Source organism: Euprymna scolopes, chromosome 28 (genome assembly GCF_053919585.1).
Source record: "Euprymna scolopes isolate OS-2025 chromosome 28, ASM5391958v1, whole genome shotgun sequence".
In the NCBI taxonomy this organism is placed as follows: Eukaryota; Metazoa; Mollusca; class Cephalopoda; order Sepiida; family Sepiolidae; genus Euprymna; species Euprymna scolopes.
Window position 1 is genome coordinate 54,390,742 of NC_136509.1, and position 18,431 is coordinate 54,409,172.

General features: G+C 34.0%; 1 protein-coding gene across 1 annotated transcript in view; it reads right to left on the reverse strand.

Moving 5' to 3' along the window:
* Positions 1-18,431, reverse strand: part of LOC145249632 (guanine nucleotide-binding protein subunit beta-5a-like) — a 73,711-nt gene that overhangs the window by 39,208 nt on the left and 16,072 nt on the right. The window contains exon 2 of the mRNA XM_080111381.1: positions 3,150-3,286. Within this exon, the coding sequence (XP_079967507.1) occupies positions 3,150-3,286 (137 nt within the window). The remainder of the gene's footprint in view (positions 1-3,149; positions 3,287-18,431) is intronic.

The window sequence follows — 18,431 nt, forward strand, 5'->3', positions numbered from 1 at the left end:
CATTTTTTTGTCTTACTTCTTACATTGTATTAGCGGAGGCGCCCAGCATTGCCTGGGTGTTTGGAAGTGTGTGTTGAGCACAAAATAAAAGGTGGAAAAGAATGTGAAAGAAACCCAGACATCTTACTGCTATGCTATAACACAACAGGAAGTGAAAAGCGTTCAAATTTAGCAATGTCATTCAAAAAGTTGACTTGCAGAAATGGATAGTTAAGTGAATGAGTTTATGCAGGCACAGAAATGAACGTCTGACTGCAGGCCAGTTAAGTTTCCCGCTTTCTGCCATTCCCCACGATGTTGAGGAAAACCAGCTCTCCCTAAAAAGGGGGAACTCTGGCAGTGTCCAAATGAATAGCAATTGTCTGATATGAAGGCTTTCAAGATGTGCCGGCCCAGGAGGCAGGTGCTGCTGTTTGCTTCAATCAGTTTTCGTTTTATTTATATGAGAAAGACAAACAAACACTCGAAACCAGGGATTTTTTTAAAACTCAATTAAAATAAAGATAGAGAAGACGTCTGTTCGCAAATCGGAGATATTACAATCTAGGAAGTATAAGAAAAGTTTTCCAAAATAGTAACCTAGTCAAGAACCTCCGCGAAAAAAAAAACCTTTCTTGGACATACGCACGTGGCCGTTTTGCCTTTTATATATATAGATTAATGGGGGTGCCTGGCATTGTCTGGGTGAAAAAAAAAAACTTTGGGGTGGGAGGAAGGATCGAACCTGAAACCTTGAGGCAAACAGCCTGATGACTTATCACGACACTATGATGGCAGGGAATTGAGAACAACTGAAAATAAATGTTTAAAAAATCAGGTGTTTAAAAACAATGTCAACGTTTTCTAGGTCAAACATCACGGCATAGTAGTAGTAGAGAAAATGAAATCACAGCGCAAATTTTGTAACAGAAAAGTCGCTGAAATAAAAGATACAGATGACGTTGTTTCGTAAACCAGACATATTATAATCTAGGGAGTATATAAAAAGTTCTAAGAAAGAGTGAACCCCCCCCCGACCAACTCCCCCAAAAAAGCTTTTAGCAGACATACAAAAAAAAATGCACACACACACATTTCTGCTTTTATATTATAGATTATATGTCGAAAATTATACTATAATTAAAAATATTTATTAAAATTATTTTTGTGATAAAATATGTGAAAGATGGTGCATGAAAAATGAATATGCTTAATATTTTCCTTTGTGTGTTGGGGGGGGGAAGATAAAAAAAAGTTTTGGTAGGAAGGTAGGCTCGAAAACAAATATTAAAAAGACAAAGAAAAACAAAACAAAAAAAAAAGCGAAAATAGTTTTGGGAGGGAGGTAGGCTGGAACCCAATGGGGGGGGGGGATTGGGTACCTGGCATTGCCCAGGTGTTTGAAGGTGTAAAAGAAAAAAAAAAGTTTTGGTAGATAGGTAGGCTCAAACCCGACCCCTTGAGGTTAATAGACTGATGACTTACCCACCACGCTACGATGGCAGAGAAGTGAGAAAGTGTGAAATAAAATCATTAAAAACATGTTGTAACAGGTGTTTAATGAGGTCAAACATCACACCACAGGGAATGAAACGCATGCAGCAAATTTAATATCTCCACACTTAATTAACTGCGGGATAATTATATTGGGTTTTTGTTTTTTACCCAACTTTGTCTGGTTTTGTTTCTCCAACGTGTTGGGAAAAACCAGCTTCCCCTTTATTAGGGGAGTGTGTCCAAATGAAAGCAATTGTCTGATATAACGGTGAAAACCGACTTTGACCAAACACTCATTTGCTTTCTGGACGCCTTAGTTTCACATCAGTTTCACTTTTATACAAAAAAACCAAATCAACACAAGACGGACCGAAATAGCAAGAGTCGCTGTAAATAAATCTAGCTGCGACGCACGTTCGCAATTCATACATATTATGATCTACAGAATTTCTAAGCGATAGTAACCCCCCCACCCCCGAGATCCCAATAACTCTGTCAATTTTAAGTCTACAAACTTGAAATTTGATATACAGAGTACTGAGATTTGGGAAAATCTTTGTAATCCGTTTTCGGACAAAAATTTGGCTGTTAAGGGGTCAAAGTTCAATGATTTGACCTTTGAGAACTCTACCAAACTCCTCCGCCAATTTTGAGTCCAAACACTTGAAATTTTAGATATAGGTTCCTTGGACATGGATCTAACTTTATAACTTGATTTGAGCTCAAAATAATAAATGTTAAGGGGTCATAATAGGAGTCAAAGTTAAAAAAAAGTTGACCTCTGCAGTCTCTATCAAATTACTCAGACAATTTCTGGTTTAAACATTTGAAATTTTACATAAAGGGTATTCAGAGATAGGGCAAGCTTTTTAATCGGTTTGGGTCGAAATTTTTTAGTTACCAATATATAAATGTATGTATGTATGTATGTATGTATGTATGTATGTATGTATGTATGTTTGCATGTCTGCCTAAACCTTTTGACAGAGGCAACGGATTTTCACAAGATCACTATCGTTTCGAAATTCGACCTTTCAGACGACAAATACCGAAAAATTGGCTAAAAACATTAATATCTTCACCTTCAACTGGGCATTTTCTACAGAGGGGGTGGGGTCGCTTTTTTCCCGATATTTTTGAAAGTCATCCTCTCCTTTTGATTGTCTAGCCTTAATCAAAAATCTATGTCACATCCGGTTTGGTGGTGGTTGTAACAGCAAAGACATCACGTTTTTTTCCTGTTCTTTTCCTCCTTTGCAGTACAAGTTCGAGCCTGCCTTCCTACTACCACTTTTTTTTTTTTTTTTTTGCTGAACACACACCTCCAAACACCAGGCTGAAATGCTAGTATATATATAGATTTCAAATAAAATTGATTATTGATTTTAAATTGTATTTTTAGTCCAGAAAATTGTAATACACTTTAAATTTATTTGCTTCACCATATACAAAAAAAATGTTCAACCATAATGTATCAGTAATAATGTAAACAAGATGCAACGTCTGAAAATTGATTAAGTTTAAATAATCGATATCTTAAAAACAGGGGATGTAACTCTGTAGACGTCAATTAAGAGTTACTTCACGTTAATTAGGATACACACACACACACACACACACACACACACACACACACACACAAAACAAAAAGCATAGTTAAATTATGGACATACCTGGGATGAACTAACTATGTGTCGTTTATCTGTGGACCAATCCATGCAAAGGACTTTGCCTTGATGGCCTTTCAGTTGCCGCCGATGTTTAATATTGAATGCCGGCAAATTTTCCAGTTTTTGGGCAACAACAGTCACTGAAATAAGACAAAACAAAATTAATGATTGAAAAAGAAAATGAAAACACATTTTTATCAAGGCAGTGCCACATTAACAGCATTAAAGTCCCAAACCAAAACAATTCATCAACACTCCCCCCTCAGATCCCATTACCTAAATAACAACTACCAATCAGAAAATGAGGATGTTTTTCTATGTAAGCAAAGTATTTACCTCCTATCAACTGCAGGCAGATGTGACACAAAGTCAAAAGGATGGGATGATAGGCCAGTGCACTCTTACCTCACAAAAAATGCCTGAACAGACCCCTCGGCATTTCCTGACAGGGTTAGTTTATGGCCAATCACCTTTCTCAAAAAGAGAAGGTAAAGCCTGGGAGAATGGACATTCTAGAACTACACAAAACAAATATCTCAGCCTAACAGAGACGGGCCAGAAGAAAACATAATGGTCCAAATTCTGTAGATAATGCATGCTCGACTGGTATAAAGTACTAAAAGGAATTTAATTGTTGTTTTTGATTTTTCTATGTAAGTAAAATCCAAAATAATTCCATCAAAAAAGATAAAGAAAAGTTATGTGACATCCCCGAAGGGGCATAATATGTAAATAAGACAAACATATATTTTGAAAAAAAAAAAAAAATGAATGAGGTTTATATTTTAGGGAATTGGATAGAAGAATACTATATAAGTAAGTACCCACTCTAGTAAGCATTTGTGTATTTTTTGTATTTGATATTAAGTGAACACAAATACAATGTCCCCTGTGTAGTTTCTATTTGATTTTCCAAATGGATGACTGGCAAAGTATTGGAAAGGTCATTGTAGTTCATATTGCACTGTAGAGAATCTACAGTTGATTTTATAAAAAAGATTTTTTTTGTAAAATGGCTGAAATTAAAGTTTAAAATTCAAAAGTCAAGTATCATGATTCATTTGTGCCCTAAGCAAAAGCATTCATTCTTATATCAAAGAACCTACTGTTAATTTTATAAACGTTTTATATAATGGCTTGAATTAAAATTTTAAGTGCAAAAGTCAAGTATCATGATTTAATTGTGTTCTAAACGTTAGCATTAATTTTGAACGTGCTCCTGTCTTATCAAAGACCCTATTGTTGATTTTATACACCGAGCCCTTCTGTTTGTGCAGTGATAAAACTTCTCAAATCCACTGCTGATGTTAAGAGTGTTAACTTTGTTTAAAATGAGACTGTTCCTTTTTTTTTAATCAGACTCGTTCAATCATAGATTTTCAATACTTATTGGAAGCAAACTTATATAATAACACTGTCAGATACATTAAGTACATTTGTGTGAAATTTCAAAAAAATCGGCCCAGCCGATCATGAGTCTATAAGGAATGAACTCACACACAGACAAAGGGCCTTTTATATATATATATATATATATATATATATATATATATATATATATATATAAGAATTTCAATTAAGTCAAGGTTATGCTTCTGAATTTCTACAAGGACCCATAGCATAATTAAGTACTAGGTAAAATTCAATTGTAATTTACACTCTTCTGGAGGTTTAAAGTTCAATCTCTCTTGCAACTGGTAAAATAATATTATTGACTGTGTTGATATTTCCTTTTGTCCATAGTGGCCTATTCCAATCTTCTGTTTTATAGTTTCATTAGCTCTGACTGATGAGAGAGAATGAAGAGACACTGTGTAAAATAAAAGAGTGGGAGTTACACAACACATGGTGAGAGGAGAGAGTAATAGAGTAAAACTTAGTAAGAGATTAGTGATTTGGAGAGAAAGTTGCAAATTAAGGTTAATTAGAACAATTAAAATGGATAAAATAAAAACATAATTCAATCCTCAAACCAAGGAATACTTTAACATTTTGTGTGATTAAATATACAGGAAAAAAGCCTTAGGGAAGCAAACGTTTATTAACTTTGCTTTAATCTAATAATACATGAGTGTTTTATGGGGTTTAAATTTTCTATTTTGAGAATTTTAGTCAGACACACAAACAACTGATGCCTTTTTATATACATAACTTGAAATTCTTCAGATCTTTGTCAAGAAGGAAATAATGTATATCCAAAATATGTCAAATATGTATAACATTTTCTCTAGTCTCCTCCACATTTCCATTTCCTGCATAATATTTTATCCATTTCTTCATAAACCAGTGAATTTTGTCAGTTATTTCCTTTTTTATCTCAATTTTGACAGAACAATTTTTTTTGTAAAATTCCATCACTCATCACTCTAATTTCACAAATGTTCAAATTTAAGAATTGAAGCAAAATTTCTTAAATGAATAATTAAAATTTAAATTAATTGAAATGTACATTCTTTCTTATTCTCAGTTCAGTTAGTGTGATATCAGCTTGCAAAATTTGACCGAACTACTGCAAAATATGATTTTAAAATTATACAACTTGATTTGTGTTATAGATTCCCTTGTAAACGTTAAGGGTTTTTTATCTGATCCTACATCTAACTTTACAGTGCACAATCACCTTGGGTATTATTATTCTTTGCTGGAAGATGACTCAAGGAGGAATAGGAGAACACAGTCATTTCGAATATTCATAAGTTTGTTTTAGTCACCTTTCAATAATCTCCCCTAGCCAGATTATTCATTAACATCTCCCTTTTGAGGACAGTGGTGATAGTAGTGCCTCACATACATTACTTCTGCCAAACACCAACCATTTTACTCAAGTCTAATGATTTGAATGAAGCATTCTCCTGATAGTTAATCTAGACCAACCAATCAAAACATGGTATTAATCAGGCCACCTCTTCTTTATCTTTGGTTTAGTTGTTTCGTTTTATGGCATATCAACTCTTTTGGGGTCATTTAATGCTTAAAATTCTTAACAACTTCAAATATTTATACATTGAATTGTTTTTGATATATGAAAGGAGAAATTTGAACTAGAAGGGGGGGGTCCCACTAAATAGAGCAATGAAGAGGTTGGCCACAGTTAAGACTGAAAGATGGAGGATAAGCAGATATTGAATACATGGGGAAAGACGCATGCTGAGAAGAAGGACTACATGCTTTAAATGTGCTTTGAATACAGGAGCTGTCTTCATGGTAGAAATTATTGGGGCTGTAGAAAGGAAGGGTATATCTCATATTACTGTGTAGAGACAGTTTTTTACAGATGTGGTTGGAAGGTTCACATTTTATTAGATTGCAAATGCAGAGGTATCTAGTAAAAGTAATGATCACAAAAAGGTTAATGAATCTCTCAGAGAGACAAAAAAAAATACCCCAACCCATCTGTAATCTATATATATAAAAGGCAAAATGTGTGTTAGTGTGTGTGTGCATTTTTTGTGTATGTCCACCAAAATCTTTTTGCGAGGGCGCTCGGGAGGGCGGGGCACACTGTTTCTTAGAACTTTTTATATTCTACCTAGATTATAATATCTATGATTTACGAAACGAGATCATGTGTATCTTTAATTTAGGCGACTTTTACATACTATTTTCGCGATTTTTTTAAATCTCTGCGTGTTTGTTTGGCTTTTCTGTATATAAGCGAAACTGTAAAAGCAAAGTCAGGTTCTTGGCCTTTCATGCCGAGATGTCCACAAAGCAATAAGACACTCGCCTTTATATGGGGAGCTAGTTTTCCTCAACATCTTGGAGGGAAACGCAGAAACTGGCTTGCAGCCAAATTAATTTCATTCCCCAATGGCGTGATGTTTGACCTCATTAAATTCACGCACCTGTCATTTAACTTTTTAATCGTCAAATTAAAACACTTTTGAGTTCATGTGCTGTCATGGCCGAATGGTAAGATGTTGTTCTTTTCTCCCCTTCTTTTTTTTAATAAAACTAGCAAAGTCAAATAATTTAAACAATAAAAGGTTTAACAAAACAATATACTTTTTTTAACAAAGGATGTTTAAAAAACATCTGAGGAAATTTGAATGTTTATACGTTCAAGTATCAACATAAAATTCAGTGTATATTTAGAATTACACTTATTAAAAAAAATACAAAAAAATATTTATGATGTACATACTCATCATAGGACGAAGACGGCATATTCTAAATATCATGTAAGTTTGGCTAGTAACTTTTCTATTTGGCTAGTAAACGAAAATATTTAGTTGTCAAAGGTCAACTGAAGATAAATTTGTCCGTAGAGCCCTGGTTGGGGTAATGTGTCAGACTGTTTTTTCCACCTTAGCCTCAAGGCTTCAGGTTCAAACCTATCTCTCTATCAAAACTTTTTTTTTTCTTTTCACCAGGGCAACGCTGGCCACCCCCGCTAGTCTATCTATATATATATATATAAAATGCAAAATGTGTGTGCACATTTTATGTATGTCCAGCAAAGGGGGGGGATACTATGTCATAGAACTGTTTATATACCCCCTAGATCGTAGATGTGTACGATTTGCGAATGCGCATCACGTCTAGATTTATTTACATGACGTTTATAAAATTTGCGTTCACTGTGTCACATGTTTGTTCGGCTTTTTAGTATAAAGTGAAACTAACAGGAATGAACTCAGTTCCTCGGCAATCGCACCAGGGACATCCAGGAAGCAAATAAGCTTTGATCAATGCATTGAAAATCGTCATATCAGACAATAGCTTTTCAAATGGACACCCTCATTTTTTATGGGGAGTTGATTTCCCCTCCTCCTCCCCAACATCTTGGGGAAACAAAAAGCCAAAGAAAAATTGCCTCGCAGCAAAAGTTAACTGCGAGATTTCATTTGACCTCATTAAATTCACGCACCTGTCAATTAAGTTTTAATTGTAAAATTCAAACACTTTTCTGTTACTCCGCCGTTGTGGGTGAATGGGTAACATGTCAGGATTTTTTTCCACCTTCAACTCAAGGTTCCGGGTTCAAGCCTACTTACCTACCAAAACATTTTTTTTTTTATTTTACCACACGGGCGACACTGGGCAGTTCGCTGGGTTTTTTTTTCCGATTTTTTAAAGCAGTTTAACATCGTTTTTTTTTATCTACCCCCCCCCCCAACACACACACACACACCTCCAAACAACCGGGCAACACCGAGCACTCCCGCTAGTCTATATATATAAAAGACAAAATATGTGTGCACATTTTTTGTATGTCCAGCAAAGGCTTTTTTTCGGGGGGGGGGGGGGGGGGTTCTCCGTGTGCTTACTATTTCTTGCAATTTTTTATATACCGTGTAGATTGTAATATCTATGATTTGCGAACGCGCATCGCATCTATATTTATTTGCGTTAACTTTTAAAAAATTCTTGCTATTTCGGCTCTCCTCGTGTGTGTTCGGCTTTTTTGTATAAAAGCAAAACTAATCTGAAGCGAAGGCAGTGTTCCCGGCTTTCATGTCGGGAATGTTCAGAAATCAATAAAGCTTTGATCAATGCAGGGAAAATCCCTTATATCATACAATTGCTATTCAATTTGGACAATCCCATTTTTATGGGGAGTTTCCCTCCCAACATCTTGGGGAAAGAAAACCAGACAAAGTTGGGTCATCAAACCTAAAAAACTACCTTGCAGGATTTCTATTTAACCTCATTAAATTCATGCACCTGTCAATTCAGTTTTTAATCCTTTCATCGGAGCGGTTACTGTTTCTTAGAACCTTTTATATGCTACCTAGATTATAATATCTACAATTTACAATACAAAGTCACGTGTATCTTTAATTTGGACGACTTTTACACGCTATTTTCACAATGTTTTGAAATATCCGCATGTTCGTTAGGCTCTTCTATATATAAGCGGCGAAACTGAATCCGTAGCAAATGAATTCATGATAGGGACATCCAGAAAAGCAATAAGGTTTGATTAACGTGAGAGAAACCCCTTATATCAGACAATTGCTATTCATTTGGACACTCCCCTTTTTATGGGGAGCTGGTTTTCCCCAATATCTTTGGGGGAAACAGACTGGCTTGCAGCCCAAAAGTCGCATGAAGTTTAACCTCATTAAATTCATGCACCTGTCACTTAACTTTTTAATTGTTAAATTAAAACGCTTTTTACTTCCTGTCCCGTCTTGGCCGAGCGGTAAGATGTCAGGTTTTTTCACACTTTCTTTTTCACCTTCGCGTCAAGGCTCAGGGTTCGAGCCTACCTCCTTACCAAAACTTTTTTTTTCTTTTAAACCACCCGGGCAACTCCAAGCACCCACGGTAGTCTATAATATAAAATCAAAAATGTGTGTGGTTTGATTTTTACCAACCAAAAGCCATGCTGATGACTGCTAGTTAGCAAGAAACACATGTCCATGGATAGCTTTCATGTACATGAAAAATAATTAGAAATATAAATAAAAATGCGTCTTGTCAAAAGGGGGTGACTTAATCCAGACATTTATATGTAAGGGAGGAAATTCTCTAGCACTTAAGTGAATTTGAAAAGAAAGATAGTGTTCCCATGCTACTGCTATTGAAGATTAGCATGGGACACTGCCTGATCAGTTAAAACAAAAAGATTTCATATTTAAGCAATAAAAACTGTGCATATCATCGTAATCCAGATTAAAACACAAGACTGCAGACAATGTAGTTGTGAGTGAGTTTGATCCATTCCAAAGACAAAATATGCTGATGACTAGTTAGCAAGAAAGACGCTTTGTGGATAACCTTTATGTACACAAACACTTATTAAAAATATATATATATATATATAATTAAAGACTGTAAATTATCATTTACAAGAATTTATTGTTCGACAAGATACTCAAAAAATAATTTCTTTTTGAGTATTCTGTCGAACAATGAATTCTTATCCTGTATATAATATTTTGATTGCAGAAATTCCTCCCTGCACAAAATTGCTGTAGGTTTTCAATAACTGATGCCACATACAAATTTATTATGTCTAAACCTTCAACTTATGTAACTTTACTATGTCGTTTTATACACATTTATTCGTTATAATTAAATCCTATATTTCATCTTAGGAGAAGCATCATCAGGATCGCCACATCTACAGACAAAGAAGTTCCTATTTTTCACTCTGATTATCAAGTCCTACTACCACTACCACTATACACCGTTTACTATTCTTAATTTTTCTATGCTGTTTATATTTCACTGCTCTTAACTGCTTATTACATACACAGACTAAACATAACCTTTCTTTCTCCCAATACATAATTACTAATGTCTCCATAGATATTGCCCACTCATTCCTTTTGGCTGTCCTAGGAAGATTCTATTTTTCTAGAATACCATTCTTGCCTACATGACCGAATGATTTATCATATTGAAATATGGCTACACCGAATGACTTATCATATTGAAATATGGCTACACCGAATGATTTATCATATTGAAATATGGCTACACCGAATGATTTATCATATTGAAATATGGCTACACCGAATGACTTATCATATTGAAATATGGCTACACCGAATGATTTATCATATTGAAATATGGCTACACCGAATGATTTATCATATTGAAATATGGCTACACCGAATGATTTATCATATTGAAATATGGCTACACCATACACACCTTCTATAACATTAGTACAACACTAGTTCTTGGTTAACAAATAATTTACTGAAAAAAAATATTTATTATATATAAATCTACTATATACATACTTATCATATAATACCTTTTCTTTTTTTTTTCAATGGTGCGATGCTATGTTTGTTTCCCTACCTCGCTGAAGAGAATGTCAGAAACATGGTTTTCTTCTTTTTGGTTCAAACACAAACTACATTGCATTAACATGGAAAACACGCACACATGCATATTTTTGTGTACATATGTACACACTCGTGTGTGCATGTGTGTGTGTGTGTGTGCATATATATATATATATATATATGTATATATATATATATATATATATATATATATACTAGCAAAAGTACCCGTCGTTGACTGGGTTCAAAAACAGCCTACAGAAAATAGACTCTGATTTATGAAAGTATGATAGGTTATGAAAAGGAAGGGTTGTAAAGAGATAGCTTCGAATTTGGGGGTATCAAAACCAAAGCAAAATATGATGAAAGTAAAAATAAAATAGATAAACCCCATAATTTATTATACCATACCTGTTCACACTGAAACACTTATCACAATATTCTGTGGATCTATATTAAAAAACCTTGTTAAACTTTGTGACATATTTCCATTCTATGGAGGTCATGCGCGAACGAATACCCCATAATTTCATTATACCATATTTCTTCAAACTGAAACATAATTATCAAAGTATACTTACGCAAATAGATATGAAAAGTCTTTAGTAAAGTTTGTGCCTATTTCCATTCTATGGAGGCCAGGCGCGAATGCAGACCCCACAATTTTATTATACTAAGTTAAAACATACTTATCAAAGTATTATTATGTACATCTATATCAAAAATACTTGTAAACGTTTTTTTTTAATTTTTCAATTTTTTATTTCCATACTTTGTAGATTAGGCGCATACGCAGACCCCACAATTTTAATGAATCATCATTATGCCAGATCAAATATATACCCATTCCTGTGTCTCGATACATCTATCATCATATGTGATCAGTTTTCTATAATAGTCAACCATATAGGAGCCTATTCGTGACCAGAATCACACACAGATGTTCAGCTTTATATTATAGAAGAAGATATATATATTTATTTATTTAAGAGAAGGAGGGAAAAGGAGAGATTTTTTTTCACTAAACCCTCTTGGTGAAAGGTTTTCAAAAATCTCTTATTGAAGTAAATTTATTTTTAGAAGAATTTGTTGCTTAAGTTTGAGGAATTAATGAGGAAAGCAGTCTCAGTAACAGTATCATTCAATAATTGTTGAAACTAACATTTAAAAACCATTTGGCAAAAATTATGCTTTGAACACCTACTTGTGGTAATCAAGAGCGATCTCTTCTTGCTTAATTAAGGACCATAAACTCATATTAAATTATTTTGGCTTAATTAAATAATTACCATTTAATTAAATAATTACCATTTAATTAAATAATTACCATTTTTCCTCTTCCGCACCCGTATTGTTATATAATGAGAACAAGAAAGAATGATCGTATGTGACTGTGAAGCTATGTGAGAAATATAACCGGACAAGTAAAATTCTCCAAACAGAACAGTTTTGCACCACTTTTATATGGCTCCTTACAAAGATTAAAATCAATAATACTAAACCTTACATCTAGAATCCTTACTCTAGTTTTGATCAAAATCCATTACATGACTTTTATTATAGAAAATGTCAAAAATTTAATTTAAGAGGTTTTAATAGGAAATTAAGATTCAGAGAATTTTACTCAATTCGGTTCTAAAGACAAATCTGTTCTTTCAAATTGGAGGTCATACCCATATTATGTCCTCTAAAACCCTTTAAAGTACTCCAAAGGGACTGAAATTAGAGGAATATTTATTAATTGATGTCTAATATCTGCTAAAATTTCACAAAAATCGGGGTATCAGAATTTGCCCAAAGAGCTTCCACCCTCATTTCATAAAACTATGCCTAGCAGATATGTTCCAAAATTCATAATGATCAGTTAATTAGTTTAGAAGTGAATCCTGTATATAAAAACATGTAAACGTACAAATACCTAATGTTATATACAAATAGATATTATTAAGACATGTCAAGGTTTTAACACGATGGTTTCATATTGATTTGAATGAGGCCAGGGTGTCAAAATCTTCAAATGTCGAGGTAAACTATTTTTTTTATCATTTTTATTACAATCATTCTACTCTTTTACTCTACTTAGATTTTGTTGATAAGCAGGTTTGTCAGGTATATGTACATGTAGGGGACACAAATGCAATGGGTTCATCAGAGCACATTCCATTAAAATATTTGTAAAACAGGCACAGAGATGCAACATTGCAGTGATGGGACAGGGGTTGGAGCTTAGTCGACAAAGTGGGACCTATTAAATTGAAAACTCTTTTTTGGACCCTATCAAAGAGAGAGAGAGGCTAATGGTAGACACACTAGCCCAAAATGTATTGAGCACTATTAGATTGAATATAAACTATTTACCAAATGTTTTTAAATAAACTACTACTATTATTTTACCCAAGCTACATGGATCAAGATTAATTTTCTTGTCTCCCATATACTTTAAAATACATACTAAAATATTATTTAGTTCTGGGATAGAGTTATATTTGTAAAAAAAAACTCGATTTTAATTGTTGTAATTTGTAATTAATTGAATAAGTCACCCATCAATTACTCAGCTATCTATGCATTTTTCCTGCCTTCTCACTGTATGTTGCTTTAACCACTCTATGATTTTTAATATCTCTGAGCATTTATAGAAAAAGTGATTGTTCAGCACGTTGGTTTATTTTGACAATTTACATACTGTTCATAAACATGCACATAAATCATAAATTATAACATAATGTCTCTTCATCATACAAAAGATTTTGGTTATGCGAGAAGAATTAATTTATTAATGAAATCAAAATTCAGATAAAACCCTCAATCTTTGTGAAATTTTAACAATAGATATTAGATATCAATTAATAAATATTCCCAAAATGCCAGTTTCATTAGAATATTTTAAAGGGGTTTTAGGAACATAATATAGGTATGACCTCCAATTTTAAAGTACAAATCAAAAATAAATAGGGACAGTGGTTGTGACCCAACAGATCGTCATTATAAACACAAATGACTACATCAATCCATGATAGCCAGAAATTTATACATACTAATTAAAATACTATGCAAGCTATTATTTTTTTCATACTATTATAATACATTTATAAGGCTAAAGGGTTTGTAGAGAGTAGTACCTTTCCGAGATGGTCTCCATGCATCCCAGCAACATGTAATGTACAAAATACAGTCTCTGCATAGTGAAGAGCCGTATTCTTCACAAGGTTAGTCTGTCAATATGCATGGACATAAACAGAACATGGCAGATCTAAAGGAATAAACATTGTACAAGTATTCTTCTATTATTTACATGTAGTTATTAATTGAAAAGCGGATACTTTGGCAGAGGGAACATTTGGCCTCACAGAAGACACTTCTTGACAAAGGGGAGGTGCACTGCTCGAGTTAATTGAGAGAATGTAAAGTGTATACATCTTGATGAGCAGTACATTTATCCAGCCTCTTAAGATGCAAATAATTATGTATAACTTACTAAATCACACTTGTGATGACACAGCAAATAATAATAATAATAATAATAATAATTGAGCCCAGGACAGAATTTTGTTTTCAAACATGTAGTGAACCTCTCCAGATTATTATAGAAAAGTTTTCATAAAAACAAGGAGGTTACAAACTTGTAATAGCTTTTTTTTTTTTACAAGGTAGTCAGCACTTATCAAAGCCTGGAAACCACTCGGGGATAAGGGTTATTGCGTGTACAGTACATTAGTATTGGAGATTTGATAAAGTGTCTTACTTAAGGGGGCGGTTCATCAGGAATTTGTTTGTGTTGGACTTGAAGACATCCAGGTTGTAGTCAGGTGGGAAACAGGCAAACGGAACAGAGTTTCACAGGCGTGCAGTTCTAAGAAAGAAGCTTTGTTCATTATGTTTTGGTTTTGGCATAGATAAAGAGTGGGGAAACTTTTTGACAGTGGTTTCAGCTAGACGGGTGTTTATCGTGAAAGATTGGCGAGGGGGGACCAGAGATTGGAGTTCAGATGAGCACTTGCCATGGAAGTAACGATAAAACAAAGACAGGCTCGCAACGTCTTTTCTGTGGGAGAGAGGTTGCAGGGAAGAGAAAAGGGCATCCCCCACTAAGCCACGAAGCCTATTTTGGATAGGCTGTTTTTAGCAGCTCCTGCCCAGATGTGGCAGCAGTACTCCATTCTTGAATGTACTTGGCTTTTATATAGATAGAGAATTGCATCAACAGTGAGATATCTTCTGCAGCGGTAGAAGGATCCTACCATTTTTCCAGCGACCTTGGCAACTGACTTGATGTACGTGTTCCATTTCAGGTCAGGAGTAAAGGTCAAGCCCAGAAGCTTATCAAAACATAGACCTTCCCCCAGACGAGCGCCATCCATTTCAATCAATGTCAGATGAGGATCAGAGCTTTACTTTATACTGGGACACCAAACCAGTATTTTTATTTTTCCGTGCATGATTCATGGTGATATGGATTCATTAACAATAAAATTTGACATAATTGCTCAAATTGTCTTCTCGACACATTCTTCACTGGGTAACAGCACTGCAAATCCACTTGTACTCATCACTTCGAATGACTTTGTAGACTTGCAAACAATGCACTTTGACCGTCTTTACTTAGTCACTTGCAAAAATGGCCCACAATGACAAATTTACCTACTTGCTTATAGACAAAATGACCCACTCTGAACACTTTTGAAGACTCACTTCAAAACCGACCTGCTTCAAACATCTTTACAAAATCACCTGTAACTGGCTCAGTTGCAAAATATGCGCATTTTAATAATTTTGCTTTTTTTCAACAATTTTTAATGGATATGATCAATTATCTAGAAAGTAGCCCTTGTCATAAACCATTTACAATTCGTCACTCCTTAGTAACAAACTGGAATTATTTCCAGTTTGTTACTAAGGAGTGACGTGTGACAGAAATTGACGTAACTTCTTTTGTCTTAATTCATTTCCATTCCTTCAACCAATCAGATCACATCAAAATATTGCCAGCAGCAGCTGAGCAACTGCTATAAAAGACTACAACAGAAACAACAACTAAACATTTGCTAACACCGCTGGACAGATCATCCTTATGACAACAGTAAGCTGACTTTAAATAATTCAAGATACAGGTGACATTCTAACACTGCCAGAAGAAATCATTGTCACAGCAGCCATCCTATTCCGAATAAATCACTGAGTTATGAACAGCAAGCAAAAGGACATATTTATTTCTGAAATACACTTTTTATCTTACATACTGGTAGCGTAAAGTGGGAAAATATATCCTTCCAGCTCGTTGCTGAGCTCAACACAAAACACAAATGTCTGCCCGCATGTCTGTGTGATATATATAGACATTAGGGGAGATCACCACTGGTTACTTCATGTTGTCAGGGAGAGACAACTCATACCTATACACACACAAGTTTGTCTCTTTCCTGTTATGGTCACATTCATTTTATTTTTACTTCTAAACATAAGTCATTGAAGACTAGAAAAACACTGAAAAACATTTTAGCTGATTAAGCTGAAACTTTGCAGGCTGATTACTGTTATCAAACAGTATCTGATCCATCTTGCATAAATACGGATTTTGTCAGTCACAATTTGTCTCATATTATTTAGATCCTTCACTGTTCTCATCTTTAAGCTTATTTGCACGTTTCGGTCAATATAAGCTCTAACCTTATATCTTGTCAAACTCAGGAATCTTTCTGTCAAACCTGAGAATTTTGAATGAAACCCTTTATTTAATCCATGAGGATAACATGCTCTCGTTCCATGAGCTATGACCAGATAGAAATCCTAAGTAATTTTCAATTATATATTTTGGTCGCCTGTACTAATTGAACCTTCAATCATCTCCAGGAATGTAACTTTTACAACTGAATCTATCAAGTGCTCTATCCACTGTGCTACAGGTCCTTGCAAATAACACTGAAGATGAAAATAGTAGTCCAAAGAATCCAAATAATACGAATAATCAATTTAGAACTGGAATTTGTCTCAACTCGAAATATCAGACATCTTTGCTTTTAGAAATGGAAAATATTCATAGTAAATAATAAAGTTCTAATAAATAAAGTGGATGCCATCAGCAAAAATTAAAATCTTGAGATCTTCAGTCTGATATTCTACCAATTGACCTTTTTTATAAATAGAGCTTTAAACATTACCATAATAAAATAATTATAGATTTGGCATGACAGATTTATGATTTACATCATGATTCAGGAGATGAATTCAAACATAAGCAATAATAAATGAAGGATATGAATTATTTTAATAGTTTCAAACAATTTTTTCTCATTTAAACTGCGTATTGATATTTAAAACAATTTAATATTTAATATATGCTAAAATTTGGAACCTACATGCCAATAATTTTAGAATATTAAATTTGAAAAAAAAATATACAAGTTGAACTTCTGTTAAAATCTCAACCATGACAAGACTTTTCAGGATCAAGATCAAAGGTCAAGGTTGAGACTTCATTGGTTACAATACGGGTCAAAAAACAATCAAAAGAAACAACATTATCACTAAAAATGTGACTTTCACCATTTTGTAGCCTCAACCATTTATCTAAATATATCAAAATTAAATCAATTCTAAGTTGGAACATGACTGACATTTTGACTAAGTAAAGTGAATGTTAAGCTATACAAACATAGTGACAAACCAAGAACCTCAACTGAAAACATAACCTCCAGGTAATAATTTGGATTACTAATTATAATACAGTTTCACATATTAGATAATACAGGGGTTTTTTTTTAGCATTAATTTGACATAAGTGGAACTACAGAGCAGCTACACTTACTCAAATGAATTCCTTCAGGAAATGTGATACAAACGTTTCTGTGTAGCTTACTTGCTATAAGAATATTTTTTGCAATCCACAGAGATAACATGCTCTGATTCAATGAGCTATGACCAGATAGAAATCCTAAGTAATTTACAATTATATTTTTTGGTGTTCTGTACTAAGGATTGAACCTTCAATCATCTCCAGGAATGTTTCAATCAGAAAAAGATGAGTTTGCAAAGCCAGTTAAACATAAAAATGCAAAATTAGTCTCTTTCTGCTTGTAATATTTGCCTCCTCCCGACTCTCACTCTCTCTTTTTATATTTCTATCTATATCATTTGCGATATTCTCTTTTGTTTATAATGGATTATTTCCATCTTTTTTTTCTTTTACAAGGGAGTCACCACTTATCAAAGCCCGAAAGCCACTTGAGGATAAGGGTTAATGAATGTAAGGTGGTAGTGTAGTAATCGCTAAAAGTGTAAGTTGGGTAGAATTTGATCATTTAAGGGGACGGTTCAACAAGAACTTGCTTACATTGGACTTGAAGGCTATGATGTTGTAGTCTGTTGGGAAGCAGGTCAGAGTAACAGAGTGCCATAGGAGGGCAGTTCTAAGAAAGAAGCTTTGTTCATGGAATTTGCATTTAAAGTTAGACACAGAGAGTGGGCAAAATTGTTGATAGTGATTGTAGCTAGTGGAGTGTTTTTTGTGAAAGTTTGGCAAGGGAGATTCATAGATTTG